Source organism: Lonchura striata, chromosome 3 (genome assembly GCF_050655825.1).
Source record: "Lonchura striata isolate lonStrDom1 chromosome 3, ASM5065582v1, whole genome shotgun sequence".
NCBI lineage: Eukaryota > Metazoa > Chordata > Aves > Passeriformes > Estrildidae > Lonchura > Lonchura striata.
Genome location: NC_140705.1, coordinates 64,551,916 through 64,576,562, shown reverse-complemented (window position 1 = coordinate 64,576,562; position 24,647 = coordinate 64,551,916). Strand labels below are relative to the sequence as shown.

The following is a 24,647-nucleotide window of genomic DNA, read 5'->3' as shown; positions in this document are numbered from 1 at the left end:
TTAATTTGAAATGTCCTGGTTCTCTCTCTGGAATCTAAACCACAGTGATTTATGGGTTTTAGGGAGTCTTTGTATTTTAGCAAAAGAACACTTCCAAAAAGCTACAGTCAGAAACTCTTCCAGTGGAAAGTGAGATACATAAAGGTCTTAGTGCATCTCCAAAGAACAAGGTGCCAGTATCTGTGCTGCCTCCTCTTGTACAAACGTGTGACTCTAGGTACTTCCACAAGCACAAAACCAGCCCACTGATTTTTCATGGTATTTTTGCAGATTTTCTTTTCTGGCATACTGAAATATGCATGCAGGAGGTGGATTTTCAAGGATTAGAGGCTGGGAGAAACAGGTTTGGGATGGTGGTTTTGGTTTTTCAATTTTGGTGACTTGGTGTGGGTTTTGTTCCTAGTCTATGCAGCTGATCAAAATTTGCATCACACACATTAAAATCCTAAATAAATATTTATAAGGAAGACTGGTAAAGAACAAAATGAAAGGAAAACATGAGCTGCTAAGAACTAGCAACAGCGAGAAACTGAAATTAAGGAAAAAAATTGGCAATAAACTCTGAAAAGGTAAGTGTCTTTAGTTGTTTTGGTTTTTTTTTCCCCTATATACCTCTCCCTGTGTCCAACACTTCTGGAGTGTGAATGTAGCACAGCTATAAGCACATTCCCTATGAACAACTTTTCAGCTCAGGTACTTTTTAAACTTCCTCTCAGCGTCCCAAATTTTCCAGTATTCTTGGGATTTCTTGCTCCACAACCCCTCTTCTGAAGACAAAGAAATTTTGAGAATAATCAAAATAGGAAATTCATGTACCATTGTTTAAGCTTCCTCTTGTCCTGCTCCCTGCAATACACAGAGCAACACTCAACACCCAGACTGGATATGCTCATTGATAGGCTGAGCATTTAGCATGTGATAAACTTCCAGACGATGGAAGTCTGGCTGAAAAACACAAAAAAGTCAAAAAATTATAAATATTTGCTACATCCTGAAAGATTTCTGTTAACCTGGGAAATACAGGCTAAATCTGTTGCCCTAATTCAACCTATTAACAGTACTCTGTGTAATGTTTACTTTTAAAACACAAAAGAATGAGAGCTATCTAAAACAAAAACAAGTTTAAAAATCAAACAGCAAACCATTTATTTCCTCCTGTCCAAACAGATCTCAGTAGCACCCAAACAATGTGAGCCAACCCAAACTGTCACATAATACTGTATTTATCTATCTAGCACTGCTGAAGCCAAGTACTAAGGGAGGGGGATACTAACAGAGGTCTATAGAATTAGTGCCATTAAGTTGAAGCAAAGAATTCATCCCCTGTACCTGAGGGGGGGAAAAATTAGGTTAAGAAAAACAACAATTATTGAGTAACTAGAGGCAAAAAATAATGCTAACACAACAGAACTCAGAAAAAGAAAGCAAAGGAGATGAGATATCATGAGGACACCTCTTGCAGAGCTGAGCTACTATTTTACCACTTATATTTTGAAGTGCCAGCAAGGACAAGATCAGGCAAGCAAGTGGAAAATTGGAGAAAATGGGTCACAGAGTAGTGGTGACAAAGTGAGGTATGGAACTGTTCAATTTGCATTAAGAAAACTTCAAATCTACACTCAGATATGAAACTAAAGGAAAGAGGAGAGCAGAGACACACAAACATAACTGGGAGAAGCTTTTCAAGGGGAGCTGATGTGGTGCTGCAGAAACTCAACAAGGAATAAAAAAACCCCATTGATCAAAAGTAAATCTTAAAAATGAAATGTTCAGGAGGTTTAGCACTTGAAGAAGAAAGGGCAAAGAAACATTTTTAAAAGTACCAGGACAGCTGGTAATGAGAGGTGGAATAAAGGGAGTATCCTTCAGAGCTAAAGAAATTAAGTCATATCTTTGCAATATTCATCTGACACAGTTACGCCTCAAACTTGAAACACTGAAAACTCTCAGCTTAAAAGGATATTCCAAATGGAACACCTTAAAGGCAAAGCAAGTGACACCAGCCGGCAATACCCACACTACAAGGCACAGAGTAACTGACAACATGGAATTACATAAAGTTTACAAAAAATCTACTGAAAGGGCAGTTTTGGCATAAACTTTTGAAAAGAAAATGAATAAAAATCACAGGAATAAAACTTGTGCTTCTCAACCAAAGACACTTCATCCAGCATCCTAACCACATCAACCAATCACTTAACCTTGCTGAGGAAGCAGAAGGGCTTCTAGAAGGTTTGGAGTTTTATTTTGTCAGCTTTTTGTTGGCTTTTTTTTTTCCCCCTTCAGTTTTCACTTTCTATCTATAAAAACCACAACTTTTCAGCTTGTTCAAGTTTATTAGTAAACTGCAACTTCAGCAAGGAATGAACAGCTCCTGCTAAGAAACAGCAGTGAAGCATTGCCTTGCCATTAGAATCAAACCAATAGACAGCTGTGGTTCAGCTCCCCTCCTCTGGCAATAGCTAATAAGCAATACTTCAACAGAATGTGAAATGCTGCCTGCTAATAATTGGTATTTGGTGTAGCACAGTATCATTACAAGATATATGGGGATCTCTTGGTTCCCCCTAACAAGATAACTGTTTGGAAATAGTCATCCAGACATCATCTAAGAAATATCGGCAAGTGTATACAGTACTTTTGCTGGCATAGGTATATAAAAAATAAAGTTATATTTAGGGTTGCTTTAACTTCATGCTGTTGCAGACCATTAGTGCAGCTCATATTAAATACTTGACTCAGGGAACTATGTCACTCACTATGACATTGCAAGAAAATTGCCTTTTTGAAAAATGAAAGAATAATCTGCAAAAGCTCCTGAATGCACTCACTAGAGTCTTAACCTTGACACATAACAAAATATCAGTTATTCTTTAAACACAAGGGCAAGGATTAAACACCCCAGAGGTGCTCTCTCCTTCATACTGCTGCAGTTCACTAGTGGTCCAAACGAGCCATCCAGCACCATTACTACTAAACTTTTCCAGTTCAGAATAAAGCCTCAGTTTTATTGATCAAATGGAGTTCTTCAGATGAGAGGCACTTACTAGTACTTTGCTATTATCATGCACATAGTGTAATCTACACAAGACACAGACAAGCCTTTAGAAAATGACCTGTAGCGGTCTACCACCTTCCACTGACCTCCTTCAAAATTATATTTGGCTCTGTTTCAGCCTTTTATTGCTCTTTGGCACTAGTAATCCACCATTTGATCATTATAAAAAGAATCACAGCAGATGTGCCTACAAACAGAGCATGATGCTTTAAGTGGATTAGGAAGAGGTGAACTCTCAAGAAACAAAGTTCCTGAGTTTATGCTAATAAATTTACTTTAAAAGACTAAATTAAGAAGATATATGTGCAGATTTCCTTAAGCACTTCTATTTTGGAGTGAAGATGCAAAAGTGATGCTCATGACAGACTACATTTTCTATACTTCCCCACAGTATTCCAAGTATTTCTGGTTAGTAAGTTTTTCCAAACTCAAATTTTGCCCTCATCAAACACCACAGCAGAAAAGACACTAGTGTAGTTGGCAGAGGGGAACATATTTATCACACAGTTATATAGCTGCATATTTATCACAATGCAGCTATATAAAGCTGCCTTGTGCTCTTTCTCTGCTTACACCATACAGATCAACAAATGAGGTGGAACCAGCTTTACTAGATTGAATTTTTCCAATGGCAAAACCATCTTCACTTGATTACTGATCAGAGTTGGCAAGACAGACTCTACATGCTACATGAATAAAGAAATGCATATGCAAGTGACTTTTTTTACTGTCAAGAAGTATTTAGGAATTAATAGTCTATCATGTACAAACCAGAACAGAACAAGCAAAACCAGAAAACTCGAACAGCATGCTATAGTTACAACAGTACAAGGCACAGAAGAATTGTAGTTCTCTAAAATAGTTTTGAGTCATCTTTGCAGTGTAAATGTGCATGGGTAGGGGGCTGCTATCACTGGTGAGTTTAGTAACATGTAGAAAGGCACTGTTCACAATTTTACTGAATTTACATTCATCTTTGCTTTCATGATTCTTGGCCACTTCTTACTTTTGCACGCCTTCCTTAACTTTTAGAGTAAAATAACAGTTTCACCTATCAGAATTCCAAAAATATCAAGGAACAGTAAAGAAAAAAAAAGTTTAGATACATATGTCTCAAAAATCGTTTAGATGAAATTTTATAGCATATCTTAGTTGTGCTTTACTGGGCAAGGTAGGTAGGCAAAATGGCTGGAGACATAGAGCTTTCTATAGACATTAGTCACCAGGAAGCAAAATTAGCTTTATTCTATAAAAAAAAATTAGCTTTATTCTATAATTCATAGTATCCTATCCATAAAACTTAAGCAACTTACTTTGCAGTGGTCATACTGCTGCTGTAAGGTTGGAACATCCCCTCCAACAGGCATTTGTTTTTTCAGTTCTTCATCTTTTGCATTTAGCCATTTGATTAACTCTTCCAGAGATGTCAGCAATCTGTTCCATTTCTCTGCACTGGCCTCCAAGTGAGCCCTGTGAGACATCATAACAGCATCTTTAAAGCCCTGAATGGCAAAACTAGTGTGGAAAAACAAACAAAATTGCTTCATCGGTAAAATGAGATTGTTTCAAGTGTTTAACTGCAAAGCAACTTTGTGCTAAAAAGAAAAAAATCTATTTCAGAACACTTCGCACAGCAAATCAAAATAAACAGAAGAAACAGGGGAACACAGACAAATATGTCCCCCATGCTTTAACTCATCTAAAACCTTGAACACTGCATGTCTAAGCAACATAAAAAATTCCTGTGTTTTGTTGTGACTCCCCCATTTTGCAACATGCACAAGCATCATTTTGTGAGCTAAAGTATTGCAACACTGAATTCTTTCATGCTAGGACCTTGACTCTACAGAAGCAAAATCCAGTGTGTTCTTCCAGTAGTTACCAATAGCAAATTGCCTGTGCTGCTGAACATATCAGTCAGTGACACAGGTTACTTAATAAATCATCTTTCATTGATGTTGACTATTAATACAGTGACTCTCTTCCTCAATTTAATTGACAAAAAAAGTCAAACTCCACAATATCTTTTTCAATAATTTTCAGAAATACCTTGACTTAGTGTCTTCTCCCTGCAGTACCTAAAAGATGCATAGAAATCTTCAAAAGGGACCATCTACCACTCTTTTACTGCAGTCATTCTATGTTATGGTATCATTCAAAACCAGCATGTACGTAATTTATATCAGCAAAAAAAAAGTTTTTCTTCACACAGATAGGGGAGTAGAGATGAATGATTTTCAGTGTAGTCTGACACCTGTTCTGAAAGTTTCTCCCCTGCTTCTGAAGGATGAATTCTATTCCCTTTTCTATTTTGCACATTGTTGGTTATCTTTTTTTTTTCTGATTAATTGTGACTCACACCTAAAAACTTTCACCTGGCTTGTCTTATATTATCATTTCAAATGGTATTAGAGTGAATGTTTGGGGCTGATACAGCAACATTTGGATTGAAGGGATGATGTGCTGCAAGATTAACTCCAACATAATCTTAGGTTTGGCCACAATGAGATCTCCCAGCAATACACTAGGATAGGTGAATCAATAAAGCAGTCAAGTAAAAGTGTATAAGGAGGGAAATACAAAGAAAAAATATTCTGCATTTCTGAAAAAGGATAAACCAAGTACCTTTAGAAAGAGGAACCTATTCTCCTTCCCTCTTGTTAAGGAAAGCATTTAACTAACTACTTGGGAAAAAGTATGAAATTTAAGTAGTTGTTAGAAGTAACACTTTATTGCCTACAGTTTTGCATGTTATGGTTTCTATTATCCCTTACTGGTCTCACTGATACCTTTATCTCAACACTGAATTGCAACAAGCTGATAGCAGCTCACGCCTAAATAGTAGAGTCAGCATTCCATCCTGCACTGAAGCACAAGCAAGTTGTTGTGCTGGCCTTGGTGGGCAGGCCAGCAGCTTCTGAGTGGAATGTATTGTCTCCACTCTCCTGATATTTTTTCAGGTACTCAGAATTGGCCCTTCTTTCTTAAAGTAAAAACAGAGTTATACTTTTTACTTATCAGGCAGAAGGGAGACACTGCCCTCACAGCTAAGCCAAGGCAGCCCATATTTGAACTTACAGTGTTGTCATTAGACTCTGATTGCTAAAAAAGTATAGCTAGATAGTTGAGAATTTCTAGTAGCAACTACAATTAAAATGTTCAGGTTTACAGCTTTCTGTACATTTGATAGTGAAATCGATTACAGTTTCTAGCACCTATAAGCAGCTCTCACCTCTAAAAACTGGCACTCTGAGGCTTCAAGATTCTGCTCTAATTATTTGGTGGAATTCTTGTATGCAAAATAAATTGGAGCTTTGTAAGGAAGGGGAAAACTCCTGTAACTAGATAATGGACTAGATAATGGTGATTCACCCCTATCTAACATACAGTGCAATAATATTTAAAAAAAAATCTGATATTATTGTGAATGATATAGCATACATTACAGGATTAAATACATTGTAATTTACCACTTAGTACCTGCATGCATGCAAAATTAATGTCAATACCAAAAATAACACTAGCAAGCACATGGTTTCAAAGTCCAGTGTGAGTTAATCCTGCAGAGGTAGAGCGGTAAGGGGTGGAGAGGAAATGGACTACACCAGCAGGGCTGTCCACGGAGCACAAAGTGACCTAACCTCCCAAAGAAAGAAATTAAAAAGGGAAAAATACACAGGGGAAAACTCAGCAGCCTGGATTTTCTCAGAATACTATCCTTTTAATCTTATTGAAAGCAATACTGAAAATGAAAGCAAGATGCAGCAGCTGAAGTGCAGACACAAGCATTCAATTCTCCTGGGGAGCAAAGAAACACATTCAGTAAACACCATTCAAAACACATGCTGCACAGGAGCCAGAGAGTCAAGATATGCTTTAAATTGCATTTCAGTGTAAAGTTTTAGTATCACATCTACATTTGTCATACAGACATTATCAGAGACAGAAGATAAACTATGCAGTTCTGAAATATTTCTTGGGCTTTTCTGTTCTCTCAGTCAGTATTTGTTTTGGAATTGGTACTCTACTGATAAACAACCTGCAAACAAAGCGTCAGGTGTTTGTGCTCATGTGACAAATGAATTGGCAAACTCGGAGATTTACTAGGTCAAGTGGTGGCTTAAGAGTGTTCTCTGATCAAACTAGAGGTCAGTTATAGTTGATTGTTTCTGAGCCTGAGTTGGAGCACAAATATTCACCAGCAGCAACCACCAGGTATGCAAAAGCACTCCTAAGGGAATCCTGGATGTACCTGAAGAACACAGATGCTCCCATCCAACTGACTAGACTGAAGCCTCCTTCCTGCCCCCAGTGCTGAATAAAATAATCCAGAAAACAGCAACTCTGACACAACTCCCCTTCTGTTGACACTGAGAAGCTCTCTTCACAGCTGGAGACCTCCCCAGCTTTTGATTCTGCTATGGAGGTAGCACGTTTCCCACTGAGTGACAAGGGAACACACGGAATAAAAAAAGATTGGTGGGTGGTCTAAATACAGAGAAACAGAGAGAAACTCCTTTTCGATTTCTCCCATATTTTTACCTCTACCCTCCCCTAAACACTAACATCCTCACACCTCCTTCCTCATGAGAAAATAATCTCCCCTAAACATTTGGCTTTAAAAAGCAGGCCCCCAGAAGTCTACAGCTTTGTTTTCTTCCTAGGAATAAGATAAAGAGAGAAAAATAAAGAAGCATAAGTCTGGAATTTCAAGGAGAGAGGTACAGCATCATAGACATCCCAAGTACATTTTTAAGCAGCTTCTGTGCATTTAAAAATATGTCAGCACCACTTTTCCAGTTTGGAACTCCGTTCACTGAGATTAGCAAAGAAGTAAACTCAACACAGTGATTAGCAACACCAGCTCTGAGGACTGATGTGATGAGAAAAACTCATCCTTTCTTTGGGACAGCAGTACTTTCAGCAATTAAAAATCAGAATAATTGGAATGTACTATACATGAAAATATGCTAAAAAGCTCACAGAAACTTTTATTTAGAAGCACTAACCCAAGCTAAAACCCATTACAAAACAATCAGCTTTTTCATTCTTCAGTCCTAACATCTAAAAGTTACATGTTCTTCTCACTATGGTCATCCACACAGTTTTACTTTCCAATTCATCCTTGTAAAAAGATACAGCAAGAAAACAAAAACTGAAGGCAGACAGACTTCATGTCAGTTCTGTGCTTTGTTACTCCCCTATGAAGGCTTTAAGGACTCTTCAACAAGTTAGAAAAGTGATCTGCAAACAAGGAAGAGAGCAAAATACATTAACTCAGAAATATTACGTTCTTTTCAGTAGTGACTGAGATTTGAAAGGTTAATTTGCTTGTCTTAGATTTGCACCAGTATTCTCTTTCTTGTCTATCTTACACTTTGATCTCCAGTGACATGTGGCTGGCTCTGCAGCACTGCAGGTACCAGCAGAGGAACATTAATGCTGCCCAATGGGATACACATGCCATATCTATGAGGAACAGAAAAGATGGGTCTGTATTCAGAAAATGTATTCCCAATTTCTGAGCACAGACTGCACAATCAGTCTTTCTGTACTATAGCCTTGGAAATTATAGCTATACAGGATAAGTGGCTTGAAGGCCCTTTTTCATGGCCATCTATTTCTCCCAAATTATGACCAAGCCTAGGAATGGCAAAGCAACCCAATGGTTCTTGCTAGGACTCCACAGTTGATAAGGTATTATTTTAAGAGAATACTTTTGTATTTCTCTCACATGGACTTGTGACTTTTGCATTAAATTGTGTATGTGGTGGAGCCAGTCTCTGCAAGACCCCACACCAAACTTTGGGTCCAAGTTCTGCCTGTGGGCTTTCAAGGAGCTGATTTAACAGTTTCATTTAACTGTTTAGCAGGTTGGTGACAAGTGGATATGTAAAGTAAATATGACATTTTCCCCTCTATTTCAATAATTCAAATTCTTGTGTCTGAATGTCAAGGTCAGCTCATTTTCTTGGCCTTTGGAATATTCATATGAATGTTTAACATTGTTCTTTTCTTTTAAAAGAACAGTTTTCTCAAACCAACGAGTGGTTGCAATTAAAAGCTCTAGAAATTATTCTCTATATAATTCATTTTCATATAGAATTTAATTCAATAATTAATATGGCAGTATCTATTTCAAAAAATTGCATCACAAAGATTTAACAATTACCACACTTGAGTTTGGCACAGATAGGGTCAAAAAACTGTAAAATGTATTCCTTGATTAATAAGTACTTAAAAAAAAATTTCAACTGAATAGCAGCCATTGAATTATTAATTTGAATTAATAATTCAAAACCAATTAAATGGATCAGGATACTTAAGATGCAAGTTCTGTTAATTTAGTAATTTCAAAACAAAAATTTTGTAAAAACAAAACTATTAAACTCCTGATTTCTCCTCAAAGCAATGGCAGATTTGCAGAATTATTTCACTGATACTGCCATTGAATTGCAATAAGGAAAGACTCAATGCACTTTCTGGAAATTTTGGTACAATGTCAGCAAATTATGACTGTGAAGCTCTGATGAGTAAACGAGTAGTTAAGCCTACCAGGTGAACAAGTTCACCAAGTTTTTATATTTGCACTCAGGGGTCCTGCATGAAAGAGAATAGATACTTCATTTCAATGCTGTGCTCATATTTGTCAAGCTTCTTAGAAGACAGGAACTGCCCCATCACACCTTGATGTTTTCATTACTCACCTGATGTTAGCAGACTTCGTCTTCAGGTCATTCCAGCGCTGGTTCATGTCATCAAGTCGGTGCTGAAGCAGAGCAGCTTCTTCAGAGTTTCCCAAGGCTTTCACCATTTTCTGTCTGTTTCCATCAATACTTTTAAAGATGTCATTGTGGGCATCAATTTCAGCTTGAATGTCCTGAAATACCAGCAAGAAAAGTTCAAACATAATTCTGTGAGTAGACAAGGAGAGAGCTAACTTTAATGAGCATCCCTAAACACTAGGACAGAGCACATATTCCAGCTTCCCTGGGTGTCTCTGATAAAAGATGCACTGGAGAAAACCTGCAATCCTATTAACGTCACTACAAAAGGTCTAGCTTTCTTAAGTGTGAGAAAAGGAGTCTGAAAGTCATCCAAGGCTGTGAAAAAGGAAATAGAATTATAAACACCAGGTTCTGTGATGTTGTGTTTTGTAGCACTGAAGGTAACTAACTGTCTCCTGTTCACCCACGCATTTCACACAGTGTGGCATTTGCAAATGCACTAGAACTCATTTCCTCTCCAGAAATTACAATGATTCAGCCCTAGCTTTGTTTTTGAAACAAAACATTCCAGAAACTTTAAGCAGTCTAGTGAAATGTAGCCTTTATCTAGTATTTTAGGGCACACATAATGAAAGCATTTAACTCAAATCTTAACTTCATAAGCCTAAACTGCAGCTAAATGGCTACAGCAACCAAAAGTCCATTTTGACAATTAAACTACTTTACATTATGGCCTGAATATATGGAGAGGTAGACATAAAATGGCAGGATGTATTATAATCTGAATTTTATAGTAAATACTGAAAAGACAAAGAAAAGCTTGTGATTTCCATTCTGTTGATTCATTTCTCTTCCCCTTAGAAATTAAACACATTTTATTCTCTCAAGTACCATCTGCCTCAAGAAACACATTACAGATATTGTCTTCATCTAATTGAGCACAGTATTATTTTTAAAATACATAAAAAGAGCAAACAAAACTTCCTGCACCATTGCCAATGGTTTCTAGCATCCAAACATCACATCTATCTATATTCCAATAAAGCAATGTAAATGTGTGGAAAGCCAGGAGGTGTACTGGCTGTCTCAATAGGATTAATCAACGAAGATTATGACAGGAACTTGATGCAGATGTAAATAAACTTCTTTTGCAGAGGAGGAAATCAAATAACTGAAATTCCTTAAAGGTTTTTATTCTTCCAATCAACTCCTATGTAATCACCATCTGTTCCCAGAAGCAGGAAAGGGGGGGGGGGGGGGGTGGGGGGAGAGGGAGTAGGTGGGGAGGGGGCTTTTGTACCTCCCCATCCTAAAGATGTATTCCTGCTGGCACGTATACAAATGGAAGTGGAAAAGTAGCCATGAATTTGAGAGTGAAAGCTTTCTAGACTTAGGAAAGAAAACAAAAAAATCAGGATACAGTTGAAGAAGAGGAGGGAGGAGAGATGGGGCAGTGGGAAAGGAGGTGAGAGGGGGAGGGAGGCATTGGTGAAGCTCTGTCTGGCCAGAAGAGCTACTATGCGTCTTTGGACAACTACCTTTATTTGCACGGAGATTCACTTCTTTAAAGCAGGTAAAAAGACACTTTTTTGGTCTTTGAAACAGCCCAATAAAAATCACCATTCTAAACACAGAAACAAAAATTACATTTAAAGGGAAAAAAACAAAATGGAATTGTCTGATGATTAGCCAACCCAAATAAGATGGCAGACTCACTAGCTGAATTAGATGCTTATCTAAAAATATTTGCAGCTCCTCTCCTTACAACTCCAACATGCATGCAGGTGCAGTGAAACCCAGCTCAATCCCACAGAGCAGGAGATACAGTGACTGTATAGCAGTTACAATTCTAACTGCAATGAAACTGAGCTACAAAAGCTGGGTCATGCAAAACATTTCTCTTTGCCTCAAAGTCACAAATGGCAACTTCATTGAAAACAAACTGATCTCTAACCTTCCTTCTACAATCACAATATTAACTGTAAACCATTCATTCCAGAACCTTCATAAAGCATTTTTTGATTTTACTTGAGAGTAAATTCAGCATGCATGCTCAAAAAATGGTTCATTCACAATAGGTTTGATTCTTACATTTTCCAATCATAATGTTACATTGATTAAGGTACAATAAATCTGCTGTTCACATTCTTGAGTCCCATCTGTAATAACCATGTTGAGACAAATCAGTTCAAAGAATAAAGTTTCAGAATTAACTTCTCTCTCATTTCTGCTTTCCATTTTCCAGGTGAAAAAACCAACCAACCACTGCCAGCTGATAGATAACCCAACAGAATTGATAAAGTTATTGAATGTGAGTTTGTCACAGCCCTCAGAGAAAAGATGGAGAGAAATTCAAATAACATACCCCACATCAGTGTTCACATGGAAGTAGTAGAACAGAAAAGTAGGATGTGAAAAATGACTAACAGCAAGAAATGAGCACAATAAGTAAGTTATTCTCCAATAATGATATAAAATATCTGGATTTTTATTTAGGTACTGTCTTCTGGATGATGGGCTGCCATCTTATCCTAAGACTGCTGTTATTGCTAGCAATTGGTCATATGCTCCTGTACTCACCGTGTTAACAAAGTCCTTAAATTCTTATTTCTAAATAAATGTCTTTAAATGTCTTTCTTCAAAGAAAATTTACCATTCTGTAAACCCCCCAATTTATGTTCCTCCTAATCTATTATTTCTCTTTTTCCTGCCTTTTTCTTGGTCTTTGATTCCCCATTGTCCTCTATGTGGCAAAAAATGGGATAGAAAAAAGTTGATTATGCCTGCTCAGGCCCAGTGAGAACTAATTCTATAAGAGTTAATCCACTTTCAATTTTGCAATACTTTAGAAGAAACTCTAAATACTCCTCTATTATGACATCAAAGTTCCCATATTAAGGGAACACAGGGGCAACACACTGGAGAAAGCAGAAGAATTCTGTTGCTTTTGCCACATAAAGAGGGGGATACAACTGTGAAACTCCATCGCTGCTCTTAACCCAATACTTAAGGGATCCAGGCCAGAGTGGTCTCCCAGTCTACGTGAAACAAATCAAAGGGCAGAAAAGGGGAAAAACAAAAAAACAGAACAGAAAAAACCCCAAAAAACTAAAGAAATACACTATAAACAGAAAATGTCTTCTTGCTTTATCAACTTTTTGCCTTGAGGCACCACTATAGTGGTGCCATAATTTTGCTAATTTTGCAAATATTTATGTGCACTTGGCTGTTAAACGAAATTGATAATTTATTGTATGAGGTCAACGTATTTGTTCACATGCAAGTGCTTGCAGGATTAATGCCCTAAATTAAAAGAAAGCTTTTTGAGGAAAGAATTGATCCTATATATAAATCAAAGTGAAAGCTCCAAAGTTTAAAAGATAGAAAGGAGAAAAAATAACTGGATTGGCATTTAGATATGTACTTAACTCTAGCCAGACTACTAAAGCATTGCCACTTCCCTAAATTCCTTTTACAAATTAAAATTAAGTATTAAGATCAAACTTCTGCCTTTTCCATTTTGATGTGGTGATTTCAAAATTTTATTTCCATTCTGAATCTTCTCTGACTTCATTGCTTCTCTCCCTGTTTATCTTTCTTCCTGCAGAATTCAAGTTTTCATATTTGGATTTGATTTTAAACCTTGTCTCCATAATAAAAAATCTACATCTTGCTTTAACTCCTACCAAATAAAATCTAAATGATCATGTGATGACAACTGAAGAGCATATGTCTTTAAAGAATGTATAAATATGTGCCACTTAGTAAGGCTGCAGATAGAAATACTGAAAAGGACACAAAACCAAGTTGCTACCAGAACAGGCCAAAGGCAGACTGGAGTGACATGCACAGGGTAAAAGAAAACCTGTGACAAAGATTGGAAAAGAACCCAACTTATGAGCCCAACCCAACCAGTTATTAAACTTTTGTCTTTTCTTTCCCCCTTATGGACTACAAAGATATGTTAAAAGCAGTTACAGCATTAGGCATAATTGTCCTTTGGAAACTATCAATATTTTTAAAAAGGCAAGAAGCCTCCAAGCCAAACCCACACATGATGTGTCTTTTTTCTAAATGATGAGTCCAGAGTGCCTCTAATTCACTCTGCAGCTCTCTAAGCTATTAACAGATTCACTTCTAATCACATTTTTTCAGATTTTGTCTGTATTGGCAATATACCAGTAAGGACAGTAACACAGGCAAATATTTCCCTTTTTATAGGACCCAAATACTTTTGTTGAAGATAAAAACACAACTAATGAAGATAAAAACACAACTAATGGAAGAAAACTCCATAGCCAAATTAAAGTGGAAGAAACTATGCTTTTTAAAATATACAAAGTGTTACTGTATTGAATTCTCACTATTAAAAATTCTGGGGTAATAATACAAGGATCTAAAACAGGGAACTTTGTGGGTTTTTGTTGTTTTTTTTTTTTTGGTTTTTTTTTTTTTTTTTTTTTTTTGGAAGGGAAATAAATATATTCCCATAGCATTAAAGATTCTATTTTCAAGAAACCCTAATCAAATTTTTCTTACTTATCAGACACAATATTCAACTTAGTCTCTCAAGAAAAAAGTCAACAGCATTCTGCACCAAATTTCATAGCTTCACAAAGGGTTTAAAGACAGGACTCATCAATGTTTTACTACAAAGTTTTTTGAACCCCTTATATACAGCAAAATTCTGGATACTACTCCAATTATTTTTATGCTTTTTAGGAAACAGAATTCCACTGTATTTTTCTAAACATCTGACCACATATCAGGGATGGCAAGTCATGCCATGCAAACCACATATGGCCTGCAAGAAATGGACATACAGGTACAATGTTGATGCTGTGCAACAGCATTTTGTCTTAACACATAGAATTCTACCTCCTTTTAATCCCCAGGTACAAGCCATGCCTCTCCATTGTAGGAGACTTTTGAACCACACATTTACCCCAAAAGGAATTAGTGGGCTTGAAGTTGATTCTTCATAAATGAAAATCAGCTTGAAAAATTGCATTTTCCCTAGCAAAAGTTACTCCCAGGCTGTTTTGCCAGGACAGTTTTGTACTTCTTGCACCCAGCACAGCTGATGCCCGTGAGTGGAACAGGTGCACAGAACTGTAAGTCCCATGAAAATGATTGCCCACTGCCTTCACTGACAATGCTCAAGTCAGCAAAGGCAGTCACAGAAATGCTGCACTTGCCTCTTTCAAAGGTCAGGAATAAATGTGATGACTGCTCATCAAAGTACCTGCAGAAAAATCTTCCAGCTGGAACAGCTGGAAGAAAAATGTCAGTGCCAACCAAAGGACATAACTGAACGCCACAGACAACAGCCAGAACATCACTCTTTGTGGTCTCACAGCAGGTAACAAAGCAATGGACCTTTTTTCTTTTTAATAGCACATTGTTTAGTTTATCTTGAACCAGGTACATTTTACCTGCTTCTGCCAACTGCCTCTGGGAACACTGCTGTGGCAGATATTCCTTTTAGCCTCTGCTTTACTTGTAGCTTTTCACTTTCTGATGACTCTTAAGGGAGGAGTAAGAATTAGGGCATGATAGAGGTGCATCAAAGTGCCATTGTGAAAGGGAAACTGAACTTTTATTGGTCTCAGCCTTAAAATTCTGGGAGTAGCTGGGTAAAAGAGATGCTTGTGTAAAAAGAAGGCTATAAAAATCCCATCTCATCCAGGAAGTCTCTTCTCTGATGTCAGAGAACAGTCATGCCTTTAGAAAGGCTCATCCCATCTGTTGTTTCAGAGGCCTGACTGCAGTAGCAGTTGCTGTTAAGCAATCCATTTACAATGAATTCACATTGAGAAGTAGCAGTACACATTGAAAACTTTTAGGTAGAATTGCCATTATCCTAAATCCACCAGTGCCAGAAGTGCATAAAGATGGACATCAAAACCTCTTTCAGGTGTTATACACAGACCATAGTGAATATCACTACAGCCTAGTGATATCACTACTAGCATAGTGAATATCACTGCAATATAATCTAAGATCAAAGCAATTTGCTGTAGATATGACAGAAGTGTATCTACTACTTAAACTCTCTGATATTTCATGAGGAAAAAACAACTTTGGGGGGAAAACCCACTTTGGGACATTCTTCACTTCTAATTTTCAAAGGCTTGTATTACCAAGAGCCTTGTATCAACACATCAAGTTTCTAAAAAGTTGACTTGACTTGCACTTAAGCCTCTTGGATAGTACCATAAGAGGTGACATATGGTGTAGTTAAAGATTCATTTTATCACAAGAATGATGATGCACTTACAGGAAGGCTGAGAACGCTACACTGCCTTCAACAACCTCTGTGGCTCCATTGCATGTCAGAGACTCAACATCTGAGGGGCACCATAAATGTGTTAATACTAATTCCAGCAGTCACATAATTATGACTGAACAAAACCAAAGCAGCCCTGCCTACTGCAGTGTAATGTGACTCTGTGCATAGGAAGGGAGTGCCGTGCAAACTTTTGCAAATGCCATCTGGCTTCTGCATTACCACCACAGTAACAACACTCATCATTCTCTCTGTAGAACATATATTAATAAATCCAGAGAGCTGAAAGTAGCTTACAAGCCAGGATCGCTGTCATAACGCTGTTTCTCCTGGCAGCGAACATCTCAGGAAGGACAGGATGGGTGTGTGGGGAATCATAAAATCATAAGAGGGACAGATGAAGCAGGGGAGGAGGGGAGCTTGTTCAAAAAAAAAAAAAAAAAAAAATTTAGAATTTGTGATCACAGTCCACCAAATAAAACGTTAAACTTCCCCAGCACCAAAGTAGCCTTTTATGTTACATCACAAATTTCAGCACAGTAGACAACAAAATTTCACAGCAAGCTTCAAGCTAAAAAATACAGCAGAGCTGTGAGACCTCTAAGTTTTGGTGAGAATTGCTATGACCAATTTCTTTAAGATAAACACTGGAATATTCAAATCACAGGAGAGGGCCTGGAGTTTGCAAATACCAGGGCTTATATGGTTCATAAAATATTAGAAACACTGGTTAAAAATTTCTCTCTTGATGAAGTCATAAAGCATCTCAGGGTTTGGCACATGTCCTTATCTTAACAGGCTACCACAGCAGCAGCTAGAAGGCCAGATGACACACTGGGAGCAAGAGAGGAGGCAGTGACCTATAGAGTGAAGAAGTCAGATCACAAATGCTTTTACTGTTACTCTTAGCTACCTTTGAAAGTGTCATGCTGGTGGGATCCTGAATAGTGACTGTCTCAAGCATACTTCTCCCCTGATAAACAAAACTGGTAAATTTGTAACTACCAAGGAGAAGAACGCTGGTTTGCATTTTAAAAGAACATCCTGAAGTTTAGAAAAACACAGAATCAGGCTTTGCAAACTGCTCTCCTACTGTGCAACCACATCTTTAAGGTGTTTTATTTTAATTAATAAATAAACTACCTTGTATTTTGTTACATACTGTGGTCTTGCAGGATACAGGAAGTTTGTATGGCAAAAAAAAAAAAAAGACAAAGCAAATCTAACAGTGGTTACAAACATGCAAGTGAGGTTTCAGTAGAACTGCTGAAAAACAGATGAAAACAATCTGTTCTTTAACATTCTCATGTCTCTTGCTCATCAGCACAATCACTTCAAAGCCAAACCTCCTGCCTCTAAGCATCACTGCTACCAAACAACCTGGAAAGAGAAAGAGTAACTAGGTGGAATAAAAGAAGTACAGATGAAACAATGGGAAAGTTGCATATTCATTGGAAATAATTCTACTTATAAATGCCATCATGATATCTTCCAATTGAACTAAAATAACATTCAACTAAATTTAACAGCAAACTCCAGAGCACTTGCTTTATGCCAATAGTGGAACAAGGTCACGGGCAGCCTGCAATGTCCCTTTATACCCTTGACTTAACAAAGCCCAAGCTGATCTTAATTTCCTTTGAAACTTAAAATTAAATAAATAAGTAAATTAAAATGCCCACAATCAGAGGACATAAAAGTAATCTTGTAGGACCTGAAATGAGAAAGATGAGCAACATTAGATTTCCATAAACAGAGTGCACATGAAGACATAAACAGCAACACACAAAACCTAAGTTAAATATCAACCTGTCATTTTTATTTACTGTGTAATTTTCAAAGGCATACACAGTGTTTTTCAAAGGCACGTGTGCAAGTGCTACCATACCTTTTCAAATTTCGTCAGCAACTCACGTAAGCTGAAATTGAGGCCAATCATCATTAAGCGTCTCCCGAAGCCTACATTTTCCTGGTACGTCCTCCAAGCCAAGTCTATAGCCTTCAAAAAATTTCTCTCCTTTTCCACCTATACAGTCTCAAAATACTCCAAGTGTTCCAGTGCGTGTCCCTCTTCTGGGCTCTGTTCCCCTGGGAACAGTTCACACAGCGCCATCGTCACAGTCTCCGTGTCCCGGCTCCTTCCCATGGGCTGGGCACCCAGGGGTAAGCCACTGACACTGGGTGCTGCTCCTTGCGGAGCTGACCCGACCTCATGGCACCGTGGGGATCTGCTTGGCTCCACACCTCCCCAGGACTGCCTGCAGCTCACCTCAACAATGGGCTGCAGGACCCCAGAGCTTCTGGCAGGTCTCGAGCTCAGTGCATGGTCTCGGTGACCCTGAGTGAGAGAAGCTATAACCTGCTGCTGTGTGACAGATGGAGGGGAGAACACATCCTTCCATGTTGCTCCATTCAAGGAGAAAAAAAAAATCCCCAGAGAAATGTCTGTCTATAGAAAGCATCAAAAACAAACTTCTCAGACAAGTTAAAATGGGATGAGGCACACTTCACACTAGGAAACGTGGTGGTGTGACCAGATGGGAGGCCATCCCTCCTCTGACTTCCACAGAGCCAGCACCATGGGATGGTGCTGCTATGGCAGTAACCAGGCACTTCCAGCCCTCTTCATTTCGCCCAGGAGATGCTGCGCCTCAGAAAAGCCAAGGCCCATTAGAAGTTGTCTAAAAAGTAACTTCCTTTGTGCAAGCAAAAAAAAAATAAAAAAAACAAAAACCAAAACAAAACACGTCCAGCAAAGGATCCTGCTGCAACCTCCAAAGCCTTCGCTGGGGATCTCCTCCTTTGGTGCCGCCTGCTCTGACAGCCGTGTGGTAATCTATCCCCGGCATTTGTTTATTATTGTAATCAGCATCCTCCCTTGCAGCAGCCCTGGTGCTGCTCCGAAGCCAAGCACACTCCCCCTTCCGGGAGGCCTCCCTGCTGGAAAACCACCACCACCCCTGAGGCTGCAGAAAGCCCAGACCAAAAGCCCTCACTTTTCCTTCCCCTGGAACGGAAAGGTGGCTGTTCAGCCGCTGAGAAAGCTTCGGAGCCGTAAAAGCAACCAGTGCTGCACAAAGGCACCACAGACTGGGGCTGCCCAGGAGGGCATGCTCGGCAAGCCAGATTGTTTTCCACGTGAGCCTTTGCTCGCCCAGGGGAAACCTGACACCCCATGGGTGGCTGTGAGGAAATCAGTCCATTTCCAACCATTCCCACTGGAAAGCCGCGTGCATGTGAAGCTGCTATTAATGCCTTCCGCACAAACACACATTACTCAACCACCAAAACCAGATTGAGTAATAGCTGCCAGCAAGTCAGTAAATGTATAATTAAAACCAAACCAGCAGCCCATCACTTGCAAAACCCGTTACAATTAATTCTCCTATGAACACATTAGGTATGGCATGTTGCTTTTACTTATTTTATTTCACCCAACCACCATATGAAATACCAATGAATTCATCAGTAGCAAAACTGTCTCTAAAATTATTCTGAGCTAGTGGATTACACTGGTATATCTGGTATGGGTTGGGATTTTAAAAATAACTCTGAAGGGGGGAAAAAATATTGGCATTAGCGGGATTTTTGCTTGGTTTATTTGTACTTTGCCTCCTGTCTGTATGTTTTATGTGGGCATATTACACAAACTGCAGAAGTGCTTGCAAAATAAACTCAGGAAAGTTTTCCAAAGGTGACAGAACTAAACTAGCTTTATAGCCCATATAACAGATCAGTTTAAACAGTCTGAATTTATTCCACTGCTTCTGCAAGCAGAAAGCCTATTTATCATGCTCACATACTATTCCCTTCCAAATTAACTACTTACAGAAGGAAAAATTACACATTAGACTGAAAAAGTAAAGCCATTCTGCAAGTAATGTAACTAGAATCACTATTTGAGAATCTCCTTTCTTCTCCTCAAGACAAAGCTTGGATCCTATTCCTCTGCACACTAAGGCTTTCTGCTGCTCTTGGAGAAAAAAACGCTTGCAAACTAGAAATGAACAGACTTTAGATCCACCTCAGAGATGTTAGTGCATATAAATAGAAATGGGTATCAGGCTGGATTATAATGAAGCTTCATAACTCCAGGACTGAATCCATATACATGACATTAATTTTACCTTTGGTCTCAGGCTTCATAATTAGATAACTTGTTTTCCAATTTTCATTTGTCATTAAAAAACTCATACATTCTAGATATTTCAGCAATATTAGATGCAAATGAAATACCCTTTAAGGTTAATAGGTACCATTTTGCATAATTCTATAAAAGGTTATCAAATATTTACATATATACATGATGTTGGACCAAGGCTTCCAGCAAAAATACTTTCAAAATTATACTGAATAATGACTTTCTCAGTTGCATTCTCACATGAAAGCACACTGCAGTATTTGAGAAATTCTGAATATATAGAAGACAAATTAACTGAAATAAGCTCTACATTGACATGTATTTAATATAGCCACTGCACAGCCAGCAGTTCTGTAGATATGGCAATGTTAGATCATAAGTTCCAAAAATACAGTGTACATTTTCAGACAGCCTTATGTTACTTATTACTACTAAAGGTTAAGTTCTCTTGATCAGTTTCATCATAATTTTCTTTAAAAATAGCACTGCATACACTACTGGCAACGAAAATACATATTGCATACTGAAAACTACAGTTACTACACAGCTTAAATACTTGAATTCTAGAGGCCAAAGAAATTCACATTCTGAGACTTTAAGCTGTCATGGAAATACATAATCTGCAGCTGAAAACAAGCACACCACCAACTGTAACAAAGCATCCTTCCAAAGCACTCTCACAGATACCAAGAGCCACAACTGGGAATTTAAGACACTGGAAACAACATACAGCTGCAGAATATTAGATACAGTGAAGCTTTTTGTTACTTTTGGTATTAGAGTAGTTTGGTGCATTTTCTCATGTGTCTTAAATAAGAACATAAAATTGGATAAAAATAAAACAACCAGCAAACAGCCTTTTATAGCCATTGGTAATGTTACTAATAGCAGCCTGTAAAATGCAAGGGCTGTCAAAAGAAAAGCACTTCTACCCGTGGTAGGAAAAGGACAGTCAGCACAGCAGCCTGTGACATAACTCTGATCACATCTGCTGGAAACTGGTTTTAGGCATGGGTTCTGCAGTGCACACCCCACAAATCCAAGCTTAAGAGCCTCATCATTTAGCAAGGCACAATCCAGAGATTATAAAACTAATAGCAGAATTTTACATCAAAAATCTTATTACTGCAAAGAATAAACTAAAAACCCTCTATTTTTATCAAGTATAAATCCAGAAGCAACTGAATGTAAAGATACTGCAAATGAACCCGCAAAATCAATTAAATCAAAACTAGGTAAGGAGGAAAGAAAAGTTACTCCATTTCTACTTGAAATAAAGATACCTGATCAACATAGAGATAATCTTATACACACCTCTCAAGTTCAATTTCAGGAAAGATAAAAGTCTCTTAGACTTTACTGTGTGAAACAATATTAAATATGTATACAATAAAGAATTTGCTTCACACTTGAGATGATGAGCAAAATATGCAAGAAAACTGTCATGCTAAACACAACTTGATTTTTGAATGCAAACTAAGGAAAGGGGAAAGTTTTCTTCCCTTTTCCTAGAAGAAAACTGGAAAAATAAAGAGCAGCAAGAACCTTGAGTGTACATGGGGTTGTTTATACTAGGAGCATACATACATCTTATGTGACTCACAACAGCAAGTAATGACAACAGAAAGATAAAAAGAGTATGTTGCCTTGTGTGACTCAGATGTAAAGGGCACAGAGGTCAACAGGCGGTTACAGAAAGTCAATACATCCTGTTTTCACTCAAGACATGCAGCTGCAGGCAGAAACACAAAAAGATCCACCAGTTCAAAAGCACTGTGCTATATTCACCTGCCTTGAAAAATATCTGATGTCAATCTGATCAGACCAGGAGAGGGAGATGCCCTCTCCCTTCCTACAGCAGGTCAGCATTCACAATACAGAGTTAACACACTGCTCCAGCAAGGTCAGTTCTACACTGAGGCTTCTTATCAATTGAACCCAACATAAAGGTTCAATTAAGCAGAGGCTCACTGATAACCTCTGTCAAAAGTCAAATCACTCAAGCAACATAGTAGCCCATAGTACCCCAAGGACTAGCAATTCATCAGGACAAATCAAATTCATCAGGACAGATCCAATTCCTACAAAAAAGAGCTACAAGAGGCAGCATAAGACAAAAGTAAAATAAATGATTGCCAACATTATCAGTTAGGTAGCTATTACAGGGGTGATTGCAATGCAGATCATGAATTACATGAAAGTTCCTAGAGCTTAGAGCAGGACACTGCAACCATTAGATTTGTCTTTTTTTTTTTTTTTAATCTATAAATAAAGGTATTGGTTTGCCTTGCAAGATATTTTTACAAGGATCAACCAGTCACATTCAATGGTTTACCATGTGCAATATCTGCCATATTCAAGGACAGAATTCTGCATTAGGTAAGCAGAGATAGACTGTGGCCTTCCTGAAACAAATGAGACAAGACTTTAAATCTCAAGCACAAAATTTGGTAGAACTCCAGATGTAATCTTGATGACAGACAGTGCTGTACTGCTATGAAAGCTTTGTGGAGGACAGGGTGGTTTGGTGGTGGGCTTTTATGCTCTCTTAACTTGTTTGGACAACACATAGCTTTCAAGCTTTTGAACCAACCATGATTTTATAACAATTTAGACTTAAATATAAACTGTTGTGTTCTTTAAGCTTCCCAGAAGAACCCAGCCCTAAAAACAATATTTCAAATATACTCAAAAAAAAATAAGGAAGCACCTCATACTTGGAGTATACCAAGAAGAAATTAGATGTCAAATGGAGGAAAAGCACCAGCATGACATCTATTTCACGCATAGGACATTACAAACTTTACTGAATAAGAGACTGAGATTTAAATTCAATTTATGGGACAGACCAGAACATGAAGATTTTTAATCCTGACCCTAAATTATAGAATGAAGAAGGCAGCAGATAGTATGGATGAAATCTGGTTTTTATGCCAAGCAGAAACTTCATTGGGTGTCACTTTCCAGTTAGTAATGGTAACTAAATAAAATTTTCCTATTTATCAGCTGTCTATAATGATTTCACTGGGGAAGTCTCCTAAAACTGTAAGTTGCCTTTCTTCCTTGTTTCCATTCTTCAAGTATAAGATACTAGTGCTTGCTTGCAATAATCACACTGGAAATCAGAAAGCATTGGGGCACCTTGTGGTCTGTCTTAAATAGCCTTTATAATGCTGCTCCCTTTGCACAAAAACGAAATAAACACATTGTCTTAGACGTACTTATTCACATTTTTAAGAGGTCAAAACTAAAAAAAGAGGGTGACAGACTGACAAAGCAATACATCAAAAAAAATATTCTAAACCCTGCATTAACCAACATCCAGAGTAAATATCCAGTTTCTCAAGTATGAGAAATGGGAATTCTAGTATTTTGGCCCAATCTAAAAAATGTTTGCCTTAAAAATTTTCTTGACTATAATGAAACCAGTTTTATATCTTTCTGACACCTCAGCACAATAAAAGCCTCATTAAATCCATGCATATTCTCCATCTTGAAAATAATTTTCTACAAGAAGGGCTTATTTATATATTCATTACTTAGTAAAGGGTACCCATCTCTTGAGATACTAAAACTGATCAATAAAAATATGATAATTTAGTACTTTTTAGACAAGTACTCAATCCAAGTAGTGGAAAAGCTACAAAAATATATTTTCATATGAGCTTATAATACATAATTGATAGAGCATCTTTCATTCTAGAGCACTAACTCAGTATCTGGGGATTAAAATCTCATTCAAATAATGTATTGCAGTCCTCTTACTTTACTTCTTAGCAATAGCACTAGACTCAAGTGTCTAACATGGATTCATATCCTATGTAACTTATCATTTTACCACACTCCAAGGTTAAGTACCTTCTGACTCAGTCTACCCATATTTTATGCCCTAACTTGTCCTATACTCTCAGTTAACTAAGTGGCATTATCTTGCAGAAGGAGAAGTATTACCTGGATCTAGTTGATTTGGAGGTTTTTGGGTCATTTTGAAAGCCACTGGGAATGGGACTCTCCCTACCCAATGAAAACTCTATTCACAGCAATAAAAATATACTTCAGCTATAACCTTTTCAATAATCAACTTTTCTCTATTTGAATATTAGCTAGGCATTTTAGGAGGTAAAAGTAACGTAATTGGTATTACTTCAAGCAATTTATTGTTGCCAAAGCATCCTTAAAACACCAAGAAATGTGCCTCTAAGTCAACTTTAACATCGCACAAGAGAAGAACAGTAAGAAAGTTACTCTTGGGAGTTTAGCAAGTGGACATCTACTTAGAGGTTCTATCAAACCACAGAAGGTCTATTTCTTAATCAAGCAAGAAATACCAAAGTATACCATTGCAGTTTACAAAAAAGGTGAAGGTTTTGTTTGTTTTCAAAGTTCACTAAAAATGATCAATGACCCTGGACTACAGGGACATTCCACTAA

At 37.7% G+C, this 24,647-nt stretch overlaps 1 protein-coding gene across 10 annotated transcripts in view; it reads right to left on the bottom strand.

The window, feature by feature from the left end:
- UTRN (utrophin) overlaps window positions 1–24,647 on the bottom strand; it is a 340,627-nt gene that overhangs the window by 107,879 nt on the left and 208,101 nt on the right. For all 10 annotated transcript variants that reach the window (XM_085575353.1, XM_085575352.1, XM_085575354.1 and 7 more), the window contains 2 exons: window positions 9,766–9,938; window positions 4,372–4,528 (listed from right to left, as the gene is read on the bottom strand). In XM_085575353.1, the coding sequence (XP_085431479.1) occupies window positions 4,372–4,528; window positions 9,766–9,938 (330 nt within the window). The remainder of the gene's footprint in view (window positions 1–4,371; window positions 4,529–9,765; window positions 9,939–24,647) is intronic.